The sequence below is a fragment of the Rhizophagus irregularis genome, chromosome 24, assembly GCF_026210795.1.
Source record: "Rhizophagus irregularis chromosome 24, complete sequence".
NCBI classification, from domain to species: domain Eukaryota; kingdom Fungi; phylum Glomeromycota; class Glomeromycetes; order Glomerales; family Glomeraceae; genus Rhizophagus; species Rhizophagus irregularis.
Genome location: NC_089452.1, coordinates 325607 through 343408, shown reverse-complemented (window position 1 = coordinate 343408; position 17802 = coordinate 325607). Strand labels below are relative to the sequence as shown.

Sequence of the window (17802 nt, the reverse complement as noted above, 5' to 3'; positions counted from 1 at the left end):
AAATAAGCAGTGTATTGGATCGACAACAATGAACCTTATAGGATCGAAGTATGATAACCGCAATAATTCTGACCATCTAACTCCAGTATCTTTCGTAAAACGTTTTCGTGAAGCATTAGAGCTACAACGTCGCCATTCATGCGCATTTTCATGAATCTCGAGTAACAAACCATTCGTCTATATTGTTCATCCCAGTGAAATTATTTTGTCGATTCTCATAATTTGCTTGTTTTTTGCACCAGTGATATGATGCAAGTGCTGAAATATACCCGCATATCTTCTTTACCGTGGGAATATCACACGAAACTAGTACTAAAGCCGCACAAATATTTTTTCCGTTTTGGCACTCAAATGTTCGATTTAGAGTTATTCCACTTCATAGTAATTCTAAATCATTGACAATTGGTGTAAATAGTGATTGATTTGGTGTAGACTCACTTCGTTAGGACCTGGTAATATTCTGAGAATTAATAAATTTTCTCTTTTAAATCGAATATCCCAAGGCAAGTTGCAAATGGTGACATATATCACACCGGTGCTGTGAATTGTCCCTTCATAGGGTTGGAACCAATCCACATTCAGCATTAAACCAAGGTGTGAATCTGTAACTTCAAGCTGGAAAAAATTAGGTGAATCATAATAAGTAGTATTCTTAAATGTTTTTCACACTTGACCATCGTAAATGTCGGTCAATATATTTTCAGAATGTGATCAATCAGACCAATGTCTGAGTGACCTTTTGAATCCTGATCAAAGATATAGGGTTGCTAATTGTTGATGAATTGTAGAAAATGGATAAATCATCTCAATTTGATTTGACACTTTATTTAATAATCTTATTTGATGAGATAAAGGAGTTTGGCACTTCTGGCGTCTCGATGAATTTGGAAATTCGATATGTTGACATTTTATAATGGCAAGAATTTCATCTTGACGAAACTCCTCTACTTCTTGTTTGTTGTATAATTTGTGACACTTCGTACATGCCGCAAAGCTATGAAATCGATCTTCTATGTTGAGAATATTTCTCGTTTTGTATAAAGTGACGGGAAAATTTTCAAATGCGGTATCACTAATTTCATCCAATAACAGTTTTATGAACTTTATTAGTGATTCAGTTGCTGTTTTTGGAATGTTAAATCTCATTCAAAATTTCATAATCCATATTAAAATCCATAAAAACTTATTATCATTACTAGTTAGAGTTGGAGTGACATCTGGGTTTTGATATGATTCGAAAGAAGGCATGAATAATCTTTAAAAGTTTCAGAATTGTTATTTTCCGATTCATCATCTCCATTCGATTCGTCATCTCCATTCAATTTGTTATCTCCATTCGATTTGTTATCTTCATTAGCATCTTCGCTTTGATCTTTGGCCGTACTTTCTCTCAGTGATAAATCTTGTTCAATGTTACCGATATTACCAATGGAAACTCTGGTCAAAATATACCTTGATCTACGTCTTCAAGGCAATCGATCAACTCTTTGCTCATTTAAAATAGTCAATTGAGATGATTTATCATTAATATTTTCAGTATTTTCCAAAACTTCAGATGGTTCATTATCCCGAATTTCAGTATTTTCCAAAACTTCGGATAGTTCGTTATCCCAAATTTCAGTATTTTCGATAATTACTTCTGAAACATCTGACAAAAGTTGGCTTGATAATTCATGTCGATTCTTTGTGCAAGAAGCAACTAACTTTCCTTCGCAATCGCTACATAAACAGGGTACTTTACGAATTCTTGGCTGAATGATTGATCGAGTAGTAACTCGAAGTGATCTGGTAGTAATAGGATTTTTATCAAGTACATTAGATATCATTCTTTTTTGTCCCATTTTGTCAAAAATTTCAGATAATTTTGATAATTATGGAATTGTATCAAAATTTGTTTCGATTCAATAATTATCATATAATTGTTGCTAGTGAAGTTTCAACTAACGAATTTTCAACTTGAGCGATCAACTTAAAAGTGATTTATCGAATTCTCATCAAACTTTACGAATTTTCCATCAACTTTAAGTGATGTATTGAATTCTCATCAAATTTAAGTGATTTGGTGAATTTCACATCACTGGTAAAAAAATGGTCTATCCTACACATATCCTACACATATCTTACATATATCGGGTACTCAAAATGTAGAAAATCATACACAAATAATACACATATCATACACATATCGGGTACTTATATATATAGTATACCTATCAGGTACCTGATATATGTATGATATATATATTAGTACCTGATATGTGTATGATATGTGTATTATTTGTGTATGATTTTCTACATTTTAAGTACCCAATATGTGTAAGATATGTGTAAGATAAATCATTTTTTTACCAGTGCATCAACTAAAATTGATTTATCGAATTTCCATCAACTTAATGTAAAGTAACTTATCGAATTATTAATAAAAAATTCAATAAATCACTTATCAAATTTAAGAATTTAATAGTATAAATTAAGCTTTTGATCAAATTTTTAACTATAAATAAACTATAAAAAACTCGATTCTTCAAAGTTTCGTCCTAGAACTTAACTTTTTTTTTCTTACAATTTCAAAATACTTTCGTGTAAAATTTTATTATATATTTTTATAAATTTAATAAATTTAATAAGAGTAAATAAATTTTGGCTATTTTAACAATTAAGAAAAGTTTTATTTTTTTCAAATATATCAAAGGACACATCAAAGAATATTAATAAAAAGGGAAAAAAAGAAGGAACTGAAAGAAACGAAAGAGATGTTTTTTATCTCGTCCCTCCTAATGTTGATAAGGAAGAAACTGCTTTACGAATCTCCAACACGTCATCAGAAACTTTACGATCCTCCTTCAACACGAAATCATCTTCTTCATCACTGAGTACTTTAAGATCCCCCTTCAACACGAAATCATCTTCATCACCAAGTGCTTCACGAACCTCTCTCTCCAATACGAAATCATCTTCATAACCGAGTGCTTCACGAACTTCTCTCTCCAATACGAAATCATCATCAAATATTATTAAATCAAAGCTTGCAGGCTTACAAGTAAAAATTCCAAAAATCCATTTACCGAAATCGATAATTCTAGACGAAAGTCGAGTTGAAGCAACTGAAACTTTGGATCATCGGAAAAAAATTTGAGTAATTTTGGTAAATTTTGATTATCAATTCTTAATTGTTTATTGATGAATGTTTTTACGATATATAGATATATATTTGAAAACCTTCAATTTTTAGATCTGAAGGTAGAAAATGGGAAATTAAGAGCTGATAATATGGAATTGCAATATAAGATAGACAAACTTAATAAAGAACTTGAAGAGTCGAAAGAATTAAATGAAATGCTAATAAAAATAAATGAGAAATTCAGAAAAGAGAACGACAGACTTTATGAACGAATCGATTTTTATAAGAACCTTCGAATGCCAAGAAGTATGAAAAAAAACTCAAAGCCTAAACGTAAACATCAAAGGTATCATAAATTTTTGTTATTTGATTTATAACTATTCGTATAATTAATTACCTTTTATTTGCCAATGTTAGGAATAATGATAGTGAAGATTTGGACGACAAAATTATTGACATGGATGCTGAAATGGACGAAAAGGATAAAAAGGACGATAAGGATGAAAAGGACGATAAAGATGCAAGGATTAGTAATATTTTAAAAAATAGTTTCGTGCTAATATTTACCAAATTTTTTATTACTGTTAATAATTTAAATGGAAATGAAGACCATTTTGAAAACTATGCCTGCCAAATTTGACCTGGACTATGATCAAACATTTATGAGCAAAACTAACGTAGACATAAGAAAACAATTAATACCAGAACTAATGAAGAGCTTAAAGCTGAATTTTAACCCTACCTACGATCAGTTGACGAAATGGCTAATATCATTGCATAAATTTAGACGAAGTAGGAATAATTACAAGAAGAAGGGAAAATTCGATAGTAACGATCATTATCTACACGCAAATGGGAGGATAAATGACATAAGAATTTTGGTTGTTTTTAGTTAAATATAAACGTTTTACCCATGTTATTTTGCGTTTAAAAAAAAATTCGTTAACTAAAAGCTGCCAAAGCTTTATATAATAAAGACGACATGAGAATCACTTACTATGAAAAACAAGAGATGATCAATATCATTCAAGATATCAGATATCATTCACCAGAGTTGAGTGAAACGAATGAGGAAAATGCGTCAAAAAAATGTCAAATAGTTGTGTATAATCGATCATGAAGATCATCAGAGATATGTACTAACTTTTGACTTATTATAGTAATTTATAGATTTACACTAACTTATTTCTTTCTAGTTAAAAACTTTTTTTAGGGAAGTATTAGATCCTTATTCATTTACACAACAAAACGCATAACTAACTAGACGTAGAAATTATGACGATACGTTGCAAAATTTTGATGTCCAACCTCTGAACGATGTACCACAATGGACGTGTGTAGAACCAGGAAATAGTAATGTCGTATATGATTCCAATATAGGATACGAGAGTATATATGATGACTATATGTACGATGATGCTGACACGTTTTAATGGAGTGTTGGTAATTATTATATACATTTGATGTTATTTCGCTAAAATTTAACGTTCGATGTTATTTCAGTATAATTCTGCTTTAACCTTTATTTTATTTGTTTATCAGTCAGTATGCATGTCCCCTGATCAGGTTGTGTAACATTTTTAATTAAGAGATCTGCATGCTGCATATCATAGTAAAAAATCTAAAAACATATAGAAAACCACAAAATTCAACAACTTTCCATTTGTTTGTAACAGAATATTATATCATATCATGTAATATAAAGTGGTTAGGTTTATTATTTGAGGTATGTTAATATTGTTCACGTTTATTTTGACATAATATTGTTTCTTGTTTAAAAGAATCTTAACGTCAAAGTTTGCTTAAATTTCAATTTATTAATATGAAGACTTATGAAATTACTTTTGAAGAAAAACTATTTTATATTATAATAGTTAAAAAATATTTTTAGAAGAAACTGAAGAAGATTTTGATACGAACTTTCTAAGTTAGAAATATTTAAATTTAATGAAAAAATTATATTAATGCACAAAATGCACTTGAACAAGAAGTTGTAGATTATTCAAGTGATGAAAATAAAGAAGAATTTGGTAAATATAAAAACCAAGAAGTTCCTTCACTTTTATTAACGGCTGTTGAAGATGTAAATGAACTTGCATATATTGTAGACTTAATCCACCCATGAATACAAATTTTTTACCATGTATTTTATTAGGACCCCGGATATCTCCAAAACAGGTCATAAGTCACACTTTCGGCAGATTGGCCCATTTTTCAGGGCTCAAAAAATCGTTTTTTGTAAATATCTCGGCATCCAGTGGTCCAATTTTGATGAACTTTTTTTAAATTGTAGAGCTAAATGAGGGCTACAAAATAAAAAAAAGTTCATTAAAATTGAATTACTGGATGCTGAGATATTTACAAAAAACGATTTTTTGAGTTTCAGCAAAAAGGGGTGTTTTTGGCCAAAAGTCCATTATGACCTTTATATTAGATATCCGGGGTCCTATTTTATTTGATTATTTAGATAATAAATTGCAAATTTATGGTTAAACTAGACTAAAATTCAAAAAAAAAAAAGAAGTAACAATTGACCTTTTAAATTATTGTTGAGTCAATATCATTAGCATCAAATTCAAATGCAGAAAATTCTAATCAAATTATTTCTATTAAACTAACAGGTACCCTTTAAAGCTTTAACCAGTATGCGTACCAATATACTTGATATCACAAGTAGTAATTACAAATAAAGATGACCCACCAACAAAAAATCAAGATAAGCTTGTTGTGAAACTAAATCTAAAGAAAAGAGGCTTTTAGAATCATTAGTAACTTGTTCTAAATATTTAAATAATGAATAAATAGAACAAGTAGGGAAGTATTAGGAAATGAATGGGATAAAAATCAAATTTTATCAATAAATATCTCGTCATAGATATAATAAAACAATAATTATAAATAATTTTATATTTAATTGTTATACTACCTTAAATAAATTTAATTTTTAATAGAAGGAGTCTTCAAAGTTTCATTATATAAAAACATAATAGCATTTTTCGCTAAAAAGTCCTATTGTATGTAGTTTTTTAAAATGGTTACGCCAAAAGGATTGCTAAAAACAAAGTTCGTTGGGTACTTTTTTTTTAATTTAAAAGTTGGTAGCATAAAAATCTTGGGTTTTAGTGTCAAAAATAAGTAAATTTGCTGATAGAATAAAATTTCACAGAAAAGTAGAATGGGTCAAACTTTTACTTATTTTGATAGAAGAAGTACTGTTGAAAAAATTATATTAAGAGTGAAAACTAATTATATTGTGGCTTAGAACGAAAGTCTTCAGTGAGATATCTTAGACGAATATTACACAAGAGTTTTTAATATAATCGGCAATGTAAAATGGACATGCACACTGACTGTTATTGTATCAAAAAATTAGCGTTGTGAATGAAGTTGATGACGAAAGTCATCTTGAAGGTGTTATATTATATAAATAGGACATTCTTATAATATATTATTATTAGCATAGCATATAAATTGAACATTATAATAATTAGTATAAATTAGTATTAAATATATAATATTAAATATTTTATTAAATAAATAACAATTTATTGCGTTTAAAAGCTGACTGAATGTTAAGTATTCGTTATAATGAATATTATCTGAAAGTTATACGATTTTTTATTCTGAAAGTCATGCGAATGGTAGATCAAAATCTACTGAGGTTTAGCTAAAATTAAGACGAGTGGCAGTCTGAATGGTAACACTTGATAAAAACTTTCAGTTAAAAGATTCGTCTAACTTCGGCTGAATTTCAACTATAATTTGAGCCAAATTTGCCTATACAAAATCTAGCTGAATTGGACTATTTCGACTAGTGGTATCTTTAACAAAAAAAATGGCCGTTAAAACACTTTGCAAAATTACGCATATTGATGATCACTACTTCAGATAATCGTTATTCTACATTAGGTTCATTTTTTACTTCTTTGAATGGGATCGCAAAATTATCATCTAATAATAGTTTTGAATCGCATATATCCAAAGTTGCACCATTTTCTTGAAACCATGGCCCTCCCAATACTAAGTCAGGAAAATAATCAGGCCAATCTAGTCCAGAAACTATGAATTCAACGGGTGTGCTTTTATGCTTCTCGCCATCTTCAAAACCAATATGCAAATTGACTTTTCCTAATGTGGAATAAAATGCATCTGGAGTTACAATGCTATTGCTTTCACTGTGATATGTAATTCCTAATTCACCAATATGTTTTTGGCTAATGCAATTCACATCAATGGACGTATCAATTGATGCCTCAATAGGGATTTTTTCTTCGACTACACAATTCACGAATACCATTTTTTTATAGCATATATAATATTCAAATATAAAATTAAACCTCTATTCAACGCTCAATAAGATAATCTAGTGATCATGCAAAGCGCCTGATTTTTCGAATCCCTCTGGCTCAGCCCTTTTAAACCACCAACTGTTTAACCTTTTTTGGTCATGCCTTCCTTCATTGCTTATGAGGGATAGCCTCGTTTTCTCTTATCACAATTGTCTTGACTGAATCAGATTCTTCAGAAGACTCAACCGAATAGGAGAAACCTTTATGCATAGCACTTTTCAGCCCTTTTTTACCAATTAGCGAGGGAACTATTTTATGTATCAAGTCGATCACAGTCTCACTATCTACACATTCGTCTAAATCCTCTAATTCACTCTCTAAGGACTTTATATTTCTCTCTAATCTTTTTACCCTCTTTTCTAAAGTGTTGTATTGGGAATGATAGTCTTCCAATTGTTTCTTTAGTGCTCTATTTTCACTGGAAAGTGCACTATATACTTCTGCATTTTGCTTGTTTAGTCAAAATATCTGGGCTAATTTCTTTGTGTATCTGATAACTTCCTGCTTACTAGCTATACTATCAGATAGATGCTTTTGATCAGTTAATTCAATTCTGGCCATTTTCGTAATATTTATATATGCTAGATCTTAGGCGAACGAAAAAACAAAATTAATAAATGATATCAGACTGATAAATCAGTCCTCTCGACCCTCTAACCCATATATGTGATTAGTTTTCATCAGAAATCCAGAATGGTTTTGCTTGATCATAAGGTTGCCCTCCTTCTGAAATTAACTATAGTATATCTATCAGAAGGAGAAGTATGATTGTCAGGACTGTGGCGAAATGCTTCACTGGTATAAGTATTGGCTTTTAACAGATTTTTAGGTCCATGTACTGCAGAAGCAAATACCGCCCCTAATTTACGCAAAGAACTAGGGAGTAGTGGCTCATAAGGTTTAGGAATATATTCATCTTTTTTCAGAAATGAACTTAAGTATATCGATCCAGGTTTTCCTAGATCTTTTAACGCTCTGGAAGTGATTGCTTTCTGAATTCATGTAAGCAATTGTCTTGCTCGCTCCTCATTTTTTTCCAGTGATCTAAACACCCGAGAAATATCCTGTTGGCCTCAGTTTTTTGTGTATTCAGTTACACCTCCATTTGCTATGCGTAAGTTTTTAATTTCAGCAGGGCGGATACAGAGCATGATCATTACATCAGTTAGGGCCTGTTTATCAGGTGTGTTAAACACAACATACAAATCTAGCCATTCCTTAACCGATTCTAACGAGAAGTAGTCTGGAAAATGGAATCCTTCATTTTTATACTCAGTACGCTCCTGTTGGATTTTATTAGATGCTCTGGTTATATCCAGAATCCTGATAGCAGAGATTATTTTTTCTGGAGCATTGAGGATTCGCAATTCTCTTCAAAGCCTGGAGAGACGTGATGAGGTAACTACAGGATCAGAAGCTGTTTCAACTAAGGTTCTAGATATCACTTTTACATCTCTTTCACTAAGATTATTCCGAACAATACGTTGAGCTGTTTCTCTAATAGTCTCACCTTCTGGGATGATATCAGATACTTGATAGATGCCTTTAGCATCACATATATTAACTTCAGTCCTGGACAAACTCCCTTCTTTCCGGGAAGTTGCTTGACTTATGCACTGCTCAATTCTCTATTCAGGAATCAATAGAAATACCTGTTTTTTGCTAAAACTATAGCCCCCCTGTAAGTGCTGACGACCTTTGAGTCTTTTTAGTTTATCTGTCAAAAGCTCAAGTAATACTGAAGCGTGTTGGCTAAGTTCTTTATTACTCATATCTTTATTGAGTTTGTGGTTTGCAACGTACTTTGTTATAATTGCGGACATGATAATATGAATTTAGGTTATGGGTAACTGTTAGATTATATGCAACTCTTAGGTTATAGTATATCTGAGAAACTTCAATTCAAAAAAAATATTCCCAATATTTCACTACCTCATGGTCGGTAGAAAGCTATCAGAAGATTGGAGGAGCGAAAAAAATAATGATATAGCTTATGCTGGGTCTCTATGAGATCACCCACTATGGCCGGAGTTTGCTCTGCAAATATTTGAAAATTGCGAGTAGATAGGATATGCGAAAAAAATATATACATAGTCATGAAACTGCCATTCCAAGGCTATGAACTAATTATTTGTATTGAATCATGTTTTAGTAAAAAGCTCGTGCTAGAGCTAATATATGTTCCAGTCCTAAAACATTTGTCTTGGTGAATACATTATATAAAGTACTTGGTCTATATTTTGAAGGAGCTAGATTCGGATGATGGAGGAATTTTATGAGTACGTTATTTCTTCAAACTTTTGTCTCTTCACGTTCCCAGCATAATTTTAATAGTTGACATAAAGTGAAATTGTGCCAATTAGCTTGGAGCAAGATTTGCAATAGATTTATTTTTTCGTTAACCATCATTAGTACATCAGGAAATTTGTTTAGGTGTAATTTAATGTAATATTTCGGAAGTGGTGTAAAATTTCGAAATATTACACTAAAAACGTAATATTACAAAAGTTTATGCTTTTAAATTTGAATAATTATAGTAATTTAAGAATATCTCGCTATCTACTGATCCAATCAAGACGATCTATAGCTCATTGGAATCCGCTCATCAAGACGAATCGAATGGTAATAAAATCATATCTCTACGTTCAATAGATGACTTTCTATTAATTTAAAACTTTATTGCATACTATAGAGCGTTTTATTAACTGTAGAAATGCGATTTTACTACCATTTGATTCGTCTTGATGAGCTGATTCCAATGAGCTATAGATCGTCTTGATTGGATTAGTAGATAGCGAGATATTCTTAAATTACTATAATTATTCAAATTTAAAAGCGTAAACTTTTGTAATATTACGTTTTTAGTGTAATATTTCGAAATTTTACACCACCTCCGAAATATTACACTAAATTACGCCTAAACAAATTTCCTGATGTAAACTTCTTCCTAATACGATACCCCAAATACGATAGGAGATGAAAGAAAGATATCTTTTTAATATTGGTAATTTATGTAAAGGCAGATTCAGAAGCCTTTCTTCTCTCAAATGCATATAACCATCGAGTAGCAATTTATGATATACTTGCCCATTTATGGCTATCATGCGATTAGATTTGGGGTTATATATTTTTCGTGAGCTTCTGTCGGTTGATCTAATGTATCTAAAACGTTAGTATGAAAAGATAATTTATCTCATTATAATTTCGATTAATTTAAATATATATTTTATTATGAAATTAAAAGTGAAAGAGGGTTTTATATTCTAAAATACTTACATAGCTCCCTTTACTTGCCCATATATCAAAAGGGATGGTACTGTTTGTGAAAATAAATGCTGACTCCCTGAAGGGTGTTATAGGCACTGGAAATTGTATGAAAAGAATTTAAAAAAGAAACCCTGTCTTTTTAGTGGTTGTGAATTTTTCACTAATGCTAATTCGGGGTATTGCCACGACCACTCCACCAGTATTCATTTACATAATTATGCGAATGAGGCAAAAACATAAGGCTGAGGCTGAGGCTCTTCAACTCGCAAAGACTTCTAAATGTCTGTCGAAGGGTGGGCAAAAAATATTATTCTATCTATTGGTCAAGCATCAAAGTCAGATAGTGCATTTTTAATAGTATGTAGTTGGGTATTTATCTCACGAAATGAAATATTATATAAATTAATGGCAGAAGAATATTTAGTATATTCTGAGAATAAGTCTTCTTCGGAAATATTATATAAAATAGTGGAAGAAGACTTATCTTCAAATGTATGACCTATTTTTGTAAACTCTAGTAGTATATCCAGATTGTTTTATAATGAAATTATCTATTATCAAATAAGTCTTGAATATCATTCGCAATTGACACTTTGCAAAAGGGACTAGAACTATCTTTAGTCTGCTTATTCTTCAAAAGATTTTCCATTAATAATTCATCGGGTGGGAGTTTACTATACTATACTGAGTATTTTTCCCATTTCCCCAATAAACTTCTTCCCCTGTTTGGTATAAAGGTAATTCAAGAGCATCTTTGCTATCAAATGACCCAATCAGATGGTAATATTTGAGATTCTTATCTATAGCCTTAAGTTTCAAACCATAGGTTGTATACAGGACTGAATTCAGTAAGCCAAGTTTTGCTCGAATTGTTTTTAACCCTGATTTTTTAGCACTGCGCGATGTATCTATATTGTCAAACACTCAAGCCATTTTAGGCACTAAATCCTGGAGATATAATATTGATTCAAAGGAATTCAGACGTGTTTTGACATCATTAGCTTTATATCTTACTCTATCATCGATATCTCTAGCTGGCGTACATATCCTTAATAATTCCAGGCAAATTCAATGTCTTTCAGCTCAGGTAGTAGTTGTAAGTCTGTCTTCCCAATAATCTTTACGAATGATAGCTTCAACGGCTATTTTATTGTTAGTATCCACATCTCGCAATTGCTTATAAGCTCTAAACCATTTCATATGATTATAATTTCCGTACTTCGAGATAAAATCTTCAGTTAATATTTCAGGCGAAATTCCATAACAATCCACAATATGGTGCCAGTCTAAGGAGCGCATTTCCCTTAAAGTCTTTCTTGGCTTATTCTCTAGAAATTCAGCAGTCTTACAATCGAGAATATTAGCATTAGTTATATCTGATATCTCCTCCACTTTAACAACAGAACATTTTGCTTTTACTATTTGCAACAATAAATTTTCTTTAGATTTAGGACTGGATTCTATGATGAAAATTATTATACCCGCCACTCTAAGAAAATCGATCATTCTCCAATTAAATAAGCGCCGGAAATGGAATTTTTCCAACATATAGGCCACCCATAATCGAACAGTCGGTACATCCTTATTCAGGATGATAGAATCTATATCTAAAAATATTCCTCTATTCTGAAGTTCCTGGGAAGACATTCGTGTTTAGCATTCAACAACCATTGGAATAATCCTTTCTCTGTGACTGGAACATTAGAAGATCTCTGCTCAATATAGCATATATAATTTTTAATGCATCGCATGCGGAATAACATCTGATTCATTCTGGCATTTGTTTCTATGTAACTATTAAAAAGACAGAATGCTCACTCAAACTTAGGATTAGTGCAGAATACTCCTATTTTTAAAGTGCTAGTATAGGTAACTAGGTCTACGTCTTTCCATGATTCTCCTACCACTGGTCAAAATGCTAAAAATCAGCAAAAAAAATGGCGCGAAAAGCAGTGGCTATTCTTGGCTATTCTTGGCTGTTTTTAGCTATTTGCGAATTAACTTATACTATTTGTAAATAGTTTATACAAATTTGTGAATAGTTTATGCAATTCACGCCATTTTTTTTGCCTATTTTTGGTCATTTAATGTGTGTACATTGCTGAAGTCATGAGCCTTTTCCACTGGATCAAACTTGCCATGATATTCCTTGATCTGTAATTCTGGAAAATCAGTCTTAAGGGCGCGAACAATTCCTTGCATGTCTTTTCTAAGATGGCAAATAAGTGACGCACTTGTTCTATTCTCAAAAGGTAATAAAGACGTATTCTTGACCCAGTCCCAAAGTTCAGTTAATACTGTTTCTTTATTAGGGCTAGACGGAATGTCTTACCTTTCTGAGGCTGATAAGTATTGTAGATAATAGAGAGAGGTATGCCCTTACGAAGGGCCTTAATCCATTCATGTTGAGGTCAGTTAGGTCATTATCCATTACAATAATGCACCTAGCCTCTTGGATCAATTTATATAACTTTTCTATCGATTGACCTGCCAAATGACTTTGTGCTTGAGCAATTATAGACACTATTTTATCAAGCCACAAGTTATATTGGATTGGAAGACATTTGCATTTTTTATTACATTTACAATTATTAGTAATCTGATGTAAGCTTTCTATCTGGCATACTACCCTCTTATGATCAGGTAGATTTATATTACCATCGATATCACAATATGTTTTGAGATTGAGTCTTGTAGTAACAGCGTTCAAGTAAGAGTGGCGCGTGGATAATACTAGCAAATTCACATCGTCAGATATAGTAAGATGCTCTAGAACATATGTTTTTCCCATTTTCCAAGGTGAATCTACATAGATATCGCCTTCATTAGGTAATGGTCTTACATATTTCTCCTCATATATTTCTGTTGCTGAAAGGGGCTCATTATACTTGACCCAAAATGGGAAATTTACGAAGGCTTTAGAAAAGCCCAGAACCTTGATCTTGTGAAAAAATTGCAGAGATTTTTTATTTTCTTGCTGATTTTTTTCTGCAATAGATAAGTCGCATTCAAAAATTACCCCACACTCATCACTATTTTGCCAAAAACATTTTATAATGAATTCACCACTTCTAGCGCATACTCGACTGAACCACTGCTGATCCTTGTTATGTATACGTTGAGATTCCCCAATTCCCTCTGTCATCAATTTACAGAGTTGCCACATCGAACGGGCATTCCCATGGTCGAACGAACGAATAAACGAACGAACGAACAATTAAACGAGTGAACAATTAATCAACAACATAATTAACAAACAACAAAATCAACGAACAATATACAACAACATTCTTGGTTCACAACATAAATAGCGTTAGTAATATAAAACGTTGAACGATATAAAATAAAATTAACTTCTCTAAATTTTCCCCAAATTATATCCACTTTTACCTTTAATTTCAAACTTTGATAGCTCTCGCTACGAATTAATACTTTTCAAAGACATATATTTAATTCATCTTAAAATTTTCATTTATTTAATTAAAATTAATTAAGCGAACATTAATTAAAGTTTAGGGCGAACCTATTACCTTCAATTAACATTAAACTTTACTAACAAATAATTAAATGAAACTTATATTTTTATTGAGTTCTGTGGATGAGAACTATGGAATTATTTTGAATTCCGTTCTCTTTTTATACAAATTTTATGCTACTTTCTATTCTATCTATATACTATCTTTTATGTTCTTTTTACATATTATCTTTGAACAATCTTTCTAATATACTATCTATATTTTAAATACGCTATCTTTTAATATGCTATCTTTTAATATGCTATCTTTCTATATATGTTTTTTTTAATATATTATCTTTTACGTTCCATCTTTATACTATCTTTTTATATTATCTTTTACATTATTTTGTGTTCTTTAATCTTTCTGACATTATTTTATATGTTCTTTTAATTCGCTTTATGTGTTTTGCTTATAATCTATCTTTTGTGGCTTATAATTATTCTTTCTTATCGTTCTTATTGTTAAAGATTGCTAAGCCGCAATTGATCGACTCTATTTATCCTATTGGTTCCTTGTCAATCATTCAATAAATATTACATCATGTAGATCATTACTCTTCCTAAATGTTTATCCTTTTCGGCTAATTATTTATCCATCTACGCCAATCCACGATTAATTTGTTCATTCTTAATATTTAATAATTACATTTGGTGGTTGAATTTTATCATCTTTTCGTGCTTGATATTCGACCGTTTACAACGTTTGCAGAGTAGGCATCTTAGTGGAGCTTTTCGGTTAAAATATACGAAGTTTTCTGAGTCCTTTTCTTCGATAGTCCAATTCCTAAGATAGTTAGAATACTTCCGCAAAACTAGATTTACGAATTTCTGTAATACATCTTGACCCATGGATATTCTTAGTGGATTATTATTTTTTTCTGTACTAAGCATTTGAGGTCTTACTTTAAGCTCTAAGCTAGTAGGTGGTTGAACTCTAGCGTGATCGAGTTTATTTTACTCATTATCTAGTGAGAATTGAAGAATACGCTTTACACAACCTTTTTTTGCCGAACTAATTAAGTGAAGGTTAAAATTTTGACCAGGCAATCCTTTATCAATGTATTTGCTGAATTTTTCACCGGTTAAGGTATATACTAATTCTGTGAATGCTTTGAGTTCATGATGATCGATAAGGAGAGCCAGTGCATATAAAACGTGGTAGCTACACTTGCTAGAATCTGAAGATGTAGCAATTACTAATCCATTAAGAATACTTTCCCAACTACAGTCAAGAATTTGATACAAAGCTCTTATGAAAGATAGGCAGATTCGAATGAATACTTTTTGCGTCTTAACACCAGTTGTTTCCATATCCTTCTGTGAAGCATCTATATTGATTACAGCCCTTAAAGATTTTGACCATTAATGCATTCGTGAATTTCTGGTAAACCATATACTTCTGAAATGTCATCTGCAACAGAAAACTTTGGGGCACGATCACCGTCTTGGTCGATTTTGATAACCAATTTATCTTTCACTTCATCCCGGTCATAAGCATTATATAAACTAGACCCTTTTTTCATTCAGAAAAAAAAAATGAATAGATTGGGAGATATTCTAATGACCCTTTTTATCTGACATATCTCTAGGTGGTGATAGGAAAATTTCTTGAATGGCATTTAGCAAGTCCTTGGAAGAAAAATTATCATTAAACTTTTCCTGCCTTAAAGTATATACCACATTAATCTTTCGCTCTTTACATTTGGTAATTAAACCAATGGAGTCTTGATAGTGCTTGTTGAAGCGCAGGGAGCTCCTTCATTATCCGACTCATAATTAGACTCATAGTCATTATAATTATCTGACCCTAAGTCAGATCTATTATCAGTATAACTGTTTGAGTCACTTAAGTATTCATCAGTTTCAGCATCGTCGTAGTGGGCAGTTTCAGAGTGATCAGTTTGGTCAAAATTAGTTGGTGTATGCATGATGTTAGATCAAAAAGTTATACTATCTTTATAAAATTTGGAAATGTTTAATTTATTTTTTTCGATGGTTGCAAAAAAGAGGTGATAGTAAATACAGTAAGTAAAATACAAAAGAAAGGCAAAATGATATACATTCAGATGATAAGTCTTTTTCGTAATCATTATATAAAAAATTGGAAGAAGACTTATACTTTCTAGATATATATTCAGATATGGTATAGTTTTCGCGTAAGACTTATCCTTCCTAGATATACATCCAGATATGATATGAATACTTTTGCAGAATTATATTATATGAAAATGGCAGAAGTCTTCATCTTCCTAAATATATCCTGGGTATGGTATAGCCTCCGCGTAAGACTTATTCTTCTTAGATATGTACCCGGATATGATATGAAGCCTTCTTCAGAATTATTATATAAAAAATTGGAAGAAGGCCCCATCTTTCTTAGGTATGTACTCAGGTATATATAGAGAGCCTTCTTTGAATTATTATATAAAAAATTGGAAGAAAACCCCATCTTTCTTAAGTATGTACTCAGGTATGGTATAGCCATTGCATAATATAGAGGTATAACCAAAAAGAGATATGAAGTTGGCACCTCCAATTCTCTAACCAACTGATCCACTAGCCCAAACCCCAAATGCCACTCAATTATTCCTCAAATATTCCTTAAAAGTTGCGGGAAGAGAAAACTAGAGCCTGGTCATGTGATATCAAAATTAGGCGCAGTAAGTTAACGATAATTTTGGCCAGATTATTGGATACAATAATTCAGCATTCATGGTAGGTGAAAAAATAGAATATCTCTGAATTGATACTGTGCTGGATGCCATCTGACGCCGAGCACTCTGGAATCACTATCATATGATTCTCCTAACAATATATGTATGAAGTATTACTTGACACAGAACCCTTTGGGATTACTATCATATGATTCTTCTAACAATATATGCAGAGAGTATCACAGAAACTTTAGGCGTAGTAAATTAACAATATATGCGTAAAGAATCACCTGTCACTGAGCCCTTTGGGACCACTATCATATGACATTCCTAACAATATACATATCTACTTGCGACACCCATTTTGAAAAAAAGAGGCACAGAAAATTTTCGCTTAATTTCAGTCGGCACTATCCCATAAATTCGGCCAGTGCTATTTCATAAATTCGGCCAGAACTTTGGGCATAATAATTCGGCATTCAAGCTGGCAAACTACCAGTTCCATAACACTTCCATAATAGTTCCTCACTACTTCCATGACAGCTCCACAGTCACCATTATGGAGCCAAGCTGGATCTTCGAATCATATGCCCAAAAAATCAGCCAAAATTATGGTATAGTGCCGGCCAAAATTAAACGCAGATTTACATTGAATTACTGCGCCACCTATCACGATATTTTTTACCACATTTTGGCATCTTGAAAGGCAACCAAATAGGCGCAAAAAAGTAAATGCCTCGATATAAAATCTGATACCCAAACAGGCGCAAAAGACCAGCACCTTCAATATGGAACTAGAGTTCCAAATGGGTAGAAAAGGTCATCTTCTCAATATAGAACCTGGATTCCAAACAGGCACAGAAGGTCAGCACTCACAATATAGAATTTGATGAG

General features: G+C 31.7%; 7 protein-coding genes across 7 annotated transcripts; 1 reads left to right on the top strand and 6 right to left on the bottom strand.

Annotated features, from left to right (window-relative positions):
* Positions 1-1466: 1466 nt before the first annotated feature.
* OCT59_015797 (uncharacterized protein) lies at positions 1467-1841 on the bottom strand (the record flags this gene model as incomplete). Its single annotated transcript, XM_025325334.1, has 1 exon — positions 1467-1841. One exon carries the CDS (start codon positions 1839-1841, stop codon positions 1467-1469), a length of 375 nt encoding a protein of 124 aa, XP_025181694.1.
* Positions 1842-2760: 919 nt separating this feature from the next.
* On the bottom strand, positions 2761-3121 carry OCT59_015796 (uncharacterized protein; the record flags this gene model as incomplete). Its single annotated transcript, XM_066132051.1, has 2 exons — positions 2761-3033; positions 3086-3121. 2 exons carry the CDS (start codon positions 3119-3121, stop codon positions 2761-2763), a joined length of 309 nt encoding a protein of 102 aa, XP_066003081.1.
* Positions 3122-3270: 149 nt separating this feature from the next.
* Positions 3271-4241, top strand: OCT59_015795 (uncharacterized protein; the record flags this gene model as incomplete). Its single annotated transcript, XM_025325332.2, has 3 exons — positions 3271-3467; positions 3539-3651; positions 4075-4241. 3 exons carry the CDS (start codon positions 3271-3273, stop codon positions 4239-4241), a joined length of 477 nt encoding a protein of 158 aa, XP_025181692.2.
* A 2775-nt stretch (positions 4242-7016) lies between these two features.
* OCT59_015794 (uncharacterized protein) lies at positions 7017-7418 on the bottom strand (the record flags this gene model as incomplete). The annotated part of the gene is made up of 1 exon (XM_025310507.1): positions 7017-7418. One exon carries the CDS (start codon positions 7416-7418, stop codon positions 7017-7019), a length of 402 nt encoding a protein of 133 aa, XP_025181691.1.
* A 160-nt stretch (positions 7419-7578) lies between these two features.
* Positions 7579-8031, bottom strand: OCT59_015793 (uncharacterized protein; the record flags this gene model as incomplete). The annotated part of the gene is made up of 2 exons (XM_066132050.1): positions 7579-7910; positions 7980-8031. 2 exons carry the CDS (start codon positions 8029-8031, stop codon positions 7579-7581), a joined length of 384 nt encoding a protein of 127 aa, XP_066003080.1.
* Positions 8032-8843: 812 nt separating this feature from the next.
* On the bottom strand, positions 8844-9293 carry OCT59_015792 (uncharacterized protein; the record flags this gene model as incomplete). Its single annotated transcript, XM_066132049.1, has 2 exons — positions 8844-9098; positions 9210-9293. 2 exons carry the CDS (start codon positions 9291-9293, stop codon positions 8844-8846), a joined length of 339 nt encoding a protein of 112 aa, XP_066003079.1.
* A 2527-nt stretch (positions 9294-11820) lies between these two features.
* On the bottom strand, positions 11821-12036 carry OCT59_015791 (uncharacterized protein; the record flags this gene model as incomplete). Its single annotated transcript, XM_066132048.1, has 1 exon — positions 11821-12036. The coding sequence occupies one exon, from the start codon at positions 12034-12036 to the stop codon at positions 11821-11823; it is 216 nt and encodes a 71-aa protein (XP_066003078.1).
* Between the last annotated feature and the right edge of the window lie 5766 nt (positions 12037-17802).